The sequence below is a fragment of the Gopherus evgoodei genome, chromosome 2 (assembly GCF_007399415.2).
Source record: "Gopherus evgoodei ecotype Sinaloan lineage chromosome 2, rGopEvg1_v1.p, whole genome shotgun sequence".
NCBI classification, from domain to species: domain Eukaryota; kingdom Metazoa; phylum Chordata; order Testudines; family Testudinidae; genus Gopherus; species Gopherus evgoodei.
In genome coordinates this window covers 188,917,320-188,923,319 of record NC_044323.1, presented here as the reverse complement: position 1 = coordinate 188,923,319, position 6,000 = coordinate 188,917,320, and the positions used below count along the sequence as shown (strand labels likewise).

At 39.7% G+C, this 6,000-nt stretch overlaps 1 protein-coding gene across 8 annotated transcripts in view; it reads right to left on the bottom strand.

The window, feature by feature from the left end:
* Window positions 1-593: 593 nt before the first annotated feature.
* CARMIL1 (capping protein regulator and myosin 1 linker 1) overlaps window positions 594-6,000 on the bottom strand; it is a 272,936-nt gene continuing 267,529 nt past the window's right edge. For 5 of the 8 annotated variants that reach the window (XM_030552559.1, XM_030552561.1, XM_030552560.1 and 2 more), the window contains 2 exons: window positions 5,845-5,991; window positions 594-1,620 (listed from right to left, as the gene is read on the bottom strand). In XM_030552559.1, the coding sequence (XP_030408419.1) occupies window positions 1,484-1,620; window positions 5,845-5,991 (284 nt within the window). In that variant the 3' untranslated portion in view covers window positions 594-1,483. The remainder of the gene's footprint in view (window positions 1,621-5,844; window positions 5,992-6,000) is intronic. The other 3 variants (XM_030552563.1, XM_030552564.1, XM_030552565.1) reach the window with 1 other exon arrangement.

The window sequence follows — 6,000 nt, the reverse complement described above, 5'->3', positions numbered from 1 at the left end:
TACCCTGTAATAGAGTCATAGAAAGTGAAGGTCAGAAGAGACCACTTGTTCAACCATTCTGACCTCCTGTGTACCACAGGCCACAAACATCACCCAGCACCTGCACACTAATCCAGGACAGTGGAGAATCAGATCCCCTGGAAATACAAAATATGGGACCGATCTTACAAACACGCAGGTGAGTGACTTTACTCATTGAAGTAGCCACAGTGAAGTCAGTGGAATTACTCATCTGAGTAAAGTTGCTTACATGCTTAATTCTTCGTAGGATTCAGGCCCTCTGCTTGTAATGCAGTTCGGAGTACACAAATTGGATGTAACTGGTGGCTATTTGCCTGTGGGAAAGATGCTTTACCTGAAGGTCTGAGCAAAGCTATCAACATGTGTGTCCTGAAACAGGTTTGTAAAGAAAACTATGAAGCATTTCATGTCCATCTGCAACAGGAAGATATCCATTACTATGGAAATGTTAAAGCATTTTTTTTTAAATTGTAACCCTTGTCTATAATGACATACTAACATCGTTCAAACATATGAACCAAAATATGATAAATAAAATAGCTTTATACCTAAAAACAGAGACTGATATTTCAGTTGTAAAATCATTTTTATTGGTACAAATATACATATGAATAAAATCGCTTCAACCTGTAATGCAAGTGAATGTCTGTGAAATATGCAAAAACAAGCAGAATCGTTTTTACAGGCATCAAATTATTTTTCTCTTAGAATTACACATTAAAAGTAAGCTAATATGCAGACAGAAATTAAGAAGGCCTCTAGAAAACACCAATATTAATAAAATGTCAATTGCTCTCATTCCAATCAACTATATACATTAATGTATGAATGCGGAAGCATAAGATTTCATTCAGATTCTTCTGTGTTGTGCTTTCTGACAGTACACAAATGTAAGCATTTGAGTTTTATGTACAACACAACAGGAAGAAAGAAGGTCCCTAGGGAAGAATGTAAAAACGATACTGAAGCATCTAATATATATAATTTATACAAATTATTTGATTAGTGTGCTCTGTTAATATAACTTACAATGTGCAATTTCATACCGCAAGAATATATTCATAGGTAAGTCACGTGCAGATTTGACACATTTACATTCAGCAGTACAACACATTACCTGCTGTACAGTGTATTAGTGTAAGACAGTGTCCAGTTATTTGCTTTGCTTCTAAATGCCCTAATGCAGGGTGTTCTTTGTAGCTGCTTCAGAGAAATTCAAGTAGAGTACATGATATAATTGCTGGCTTTAGCAAAGGCATGGAAGGGGAGGTCTGAAATCATACATAACAGAAGGTAAAGACCAAATCAATGCATACTGATTGTAATGTAAATCATGATCATTTAGGTGTATACACCAAAATGCACCTGGGGTTAAACAACGGCTGGTAAATAGAAGGGTCATTGATTGTTGTACCCAGATTGTTATGAAGGATCTTGCACTACCAAGCATTTGTACTGATAACTAAACAAAAATAAATTCTTTATCTGCTTCTTCTCCAGATTCACTGGACTTGCTTCCCTGCTGGCCATCTTTACTTAAGGACCTCTGTCTTAGTTCTTGGTATTCATGGGTCTGGCGTCCAGGGCTTCTTTTTGGAGCTGTATAAAATATGGAAGCAGGTCTTACTAAATGATTTCACAATGAGAAAAAGACATTAGCACACTTGGGTCCTGCTCCTACTCCCCATGAACTCAATAGAAGCTTTACCATTTCCCGCCAGTGTGACTCATGTGGGCCCTTTGTTATTAAGACTACAAAGGGGAGGGAGGAAGAAAAGGAAAAGAACTTCATACCAATGTCAGTCTGCAAACAGGGAAAGTTTTGATTTGAGATCTAAAACAAAGCACTATGCAGTATACAATTAAAATGATGATTTGGATAAAAGTTTCCTAAAATTTATAGTTGAAACACTTAAGTCAATGCCATTTCAAGATTAGCACTTTCTCCCAGTGTACGTGTGTCTGGCATGATGTACCCACAAGTTCTCAGGGTCATTCACAATAACCCCCAAATCAGTAGTCTGCATTATCCATCTCTACACACACACACTTGCCCTTCCGTTGTGTCACTGGATGACTGCATTTGCTTTCCAGTGATTCAACAGCATGAATGCATCCGAGAACAGAATTTGGCCATTAGCACTGAAGTTTAAATATCATACCATACCCAATGGAAAATATGAAGGATAAAGTTGGAGTGAAGAAAGAAGAGTAGTAAAACTAGCATACTAGATCTAGCAAAATTAGACTGAAAAGTTCAACTGCTGAACTACAGCATATTGTCAATTAAGTAATAGTGAAATCACCACCTATTTAAATGGGCACTAAATGACCTCAGCCCAGCATTCTAAAAGCTCAGGTCAGAAGTATTTTTCATAGTGTGTACACAGTGAAACTGGTTTGTAAAGAACTTTTTTAATGCTAGTGAAGATTTCTGATCTGACCGTTAACTAAAATGGCTGTTCAAATGAATGAGAGTTTTACCATTGACCTTAAGGGAAGTGGAACTGGGGCAATGCTGAGGACTTGAAGAAAATGTCACACTTCACTTTAATATGACATTTTAAACATTTAGGAGACCCATGGGGATGTCTCCGTTTGTTGCAAGTCATCTCCTCCCACCATATTAAACAAAACATTTTAGTTAAAATAGCTTCTACTCTGAGCATCATCAAATCTGCACATCTTGCTTATCATGTAGGCGGCTTACATTTGGTGTGAAATGTACCAAAGCGCCATCCTCTCATATAACCAGAACTTTTCCCACACATTATTCATTTAAAGCCTTATCTGAAAAATTCCCCACTTTGCCTGTACCAGTGCAGTTGCATCTGTAGTAGCAGCTAGTGTAGACAAGGCACTGGCGGCTGTTCGAGTCCCCCACTGCCATGTTGTACAGACCTGCTGTGAGCAGATTTGGCCAATGTAGTGCTTAAAATGCCAACAACTGCCTGCCTACACTAGTTTTCCCAGCACTGCTAGTGGGGATGGAGCTGTATAGCCATCAGCAGCAGTGGAGAATTTTTCAGAAAGAAGCCTAGTGTAGACAGGAGGACACATGCAGAAGTTTTGTTCCAACTCCATTCAAAGGCTGTATTCTCTCCAAAGCTTTCCATGAATACCTTTCACATGATCAAACTCACCATAACAACAATTTTTACTCCTATCGTTTGAATGGCACCTAGGGCATGACCTTTGGAAAGGGAATCTGGGCCAGATTCACCATACTGTCCAAGCTTCATTTGGAACAGGTGTATAGGGGTCAAAGGTGCCTTTTAAGCAATGTTTTGCTTCCCTGTATTTTGGGGTTATCTGGGACTGGTTTACCCCTGGTGTAGCCTCACGTCTGCTCTAAATTGTGACAGTTTTTAAACGGCTACACTGGTTGGCTACACTGACCAATAACGCCTGCAGTGCACTGTGCTCCTCTCCAGTGGGACTAGGTGGTGCAGAGCTGTACTGCTAACCCCAGCAGAGGTATTCCTTGAGATCTGATGCTGCTAGATATACAGCCCCTCTACACTGCCACCAAGGTGCAAAGGGGTAACAGCACAACACAGAAGCTGGTCTCATGTCCTTATTCTCTCTATAAAGTTCCACGCAAGCCTGTGGGCTACAGGGTTACATAAAAATGCTAACAAATAATGACATTATTTGCTTCTGTACAAGTTTTATTTAGACCACCAATAGCACATTTCTGGATCTCTAGTGTGAGGGAAATTAAAAAAAAAATAAATAAATTCTCTACCACTAGGGACAACTGCACATATCTCACACAATTCCGCTTACACACAGAGTGCATCTTGCCTGCCCAGCTATTAGTGTGACACTCCAAACGATGCTAGCCAAAATATGGGAATAAAAGTAGGTAGCATTTATGCAGCAATTTTCATCCACAGGGCAAACATCGTCATGCCAGGTTTGCAGATGAGGAAAGTGAGGCAAAAAGAGGCCAAGTGCCTTGCACGTGGTCACACAGTGAGTGGGTGGCAGAGTTGTTATAAAATCCAAGCCTCCAACTCCCAGACACATGATCAATTCACTAGTGCGCAGACTTCAATACCTGAAAAAGTATGTTATAAAGACATGGGCACTATGTCCCTTATTACTATATTTCTTTTAAGACTCCAAGACTGTCAGACTGCAAACAGTATCTCTTGATTTGCCACATCTTGCAACAACATCCTGCTCTATCATGTAGCAAATGTCATGATAAACTGATATATAACAGTACCTAAGTCCCATTTTCAAAAGCAACTTATAAATGAGACTTATGCTTCTAAGTTTCTTTTGAAAATAGGACTTAGGCTCTGTTGAAAGTTTTATCCAGACACAGCCTCTTTCCTACTGTTCATTCACACCTCTGCCAAAGGCTGAAACTCAGCTTACCATAGCAGCTATTATATTCTGTGCCATAACATTATGGGACTAGGAAATTTATCCAGAATGGTGCTGACATATTGCACTGGACATGTAAACCCAGATTCTGCAATCAGATTTATGCAGGCAGATAGATCCAAGGCCCATTACCCACCCTTGCAGAGTACCACTGAAGTCAAGTCAGTGTGGATGTGCAGTGACACAGGGATACACTTGCACAGATTCCATTGCATGACTGGGCCTTGGATATTCACTATGATAACTATCTTAAAGCTGGACCTAATACCAAGAATGTGGAGAATGAAAGTTTGATTATGATGGGGACAAAAAAAAATATGACTCACCTAAAGGAGAAGTCTCAAATTCAAGTACACTAAATTTGATTCCTCCCAAGAGAAAAGATCGATTTTGCATGGTAAGACAGAAAAAAAGTCTATTTTCTTTAAAGAAAATAGCATAAGTAGTGAAAGAAATACAGACAGAGGGTATGAAATGTAGCTAGATGTAGCAAGATGTAGCTAAAAAAGTTTATATGAATGAAATTGTACATTAGTGTCAAAATACCTTCTTAAACCAAGTCATTCTGAATCATTTCTATTAATCAGTTATGAGAGGTAATGAGAAGCACACAACATTTTGAGAACAATACTTACTGTAAGGTATTTTAGAAATAAATGCTTTCAAGCAAGTTATGAAAATAGTTTGTTTCAATACTTTTACAGTAAATTAAAGCTAATCCTCAGTAAAATCTTAAGCACGGAGCAGAGCTTGCTTTTCAGTTTAAGAACCAATACTCCAGTCATTCTAGTAAGGTTCTGTAGCCAAATAAAACTATGCTCTCAAAAGGGTCAGTGAGTGATGTGCTAAAACTGGCATTAACAACATTCAATCTAAAATGGGCACAGCCATGACTGGCCTGGGTCAGCTGACTTGGGATTGCAGGGCTCAGGCTGCGGGAGTATAAAATAAGTGTAAACTTTCAGACTTGGGCTACAGCTCAGGCTGAGACCATGCAGGGGGGCAGGGACTCCGATCCTGAGCCTGAATGTCCACTCTGCTACTTTTACTCCACAGCCTGAGCCCTATGAGCCTGAATCAGCTGATCAAGGCTTCGATGCTTGGTGCTGCGGGTTTTTTAATCGCAGTGTAGTCCTCTCAGTCAGAGAACTTCAACATGCATTGTGATAGCTTTCAGTGCTTGTCCGTGTGGAGAGAGAATGCACACACATTTCTAATTTGGATAACATCTGCCTTTAGAGAAAGAGGTTCCAGTGGGAGCACAGAAATGATGGATGTCCCATTAGATTCACTCCTCTCATTTTTTGGTGGCAAACCAAAACACTTATCAGTTTCCCTGCTGTTATTTTCTATATGCATCTTTACTGTTGTTAGTGCCAGTTGTTAACACCGTGCCAGTGAAAAATGAAAATGGAAGGTTCTAACCAGTTGTTGGCTGTGACTTTCTGTGCCCAAGTGCATTCACTTCCTCTTCTGCACTGGTAGAGTACTGCCTTGAAGCTCTTTTCCCTCCACTGGCTGGCTTGTCACAGTCATGATCTGTATCTCTTTTGTTATACTCTCCTGTTTGCTCTAGCAGGG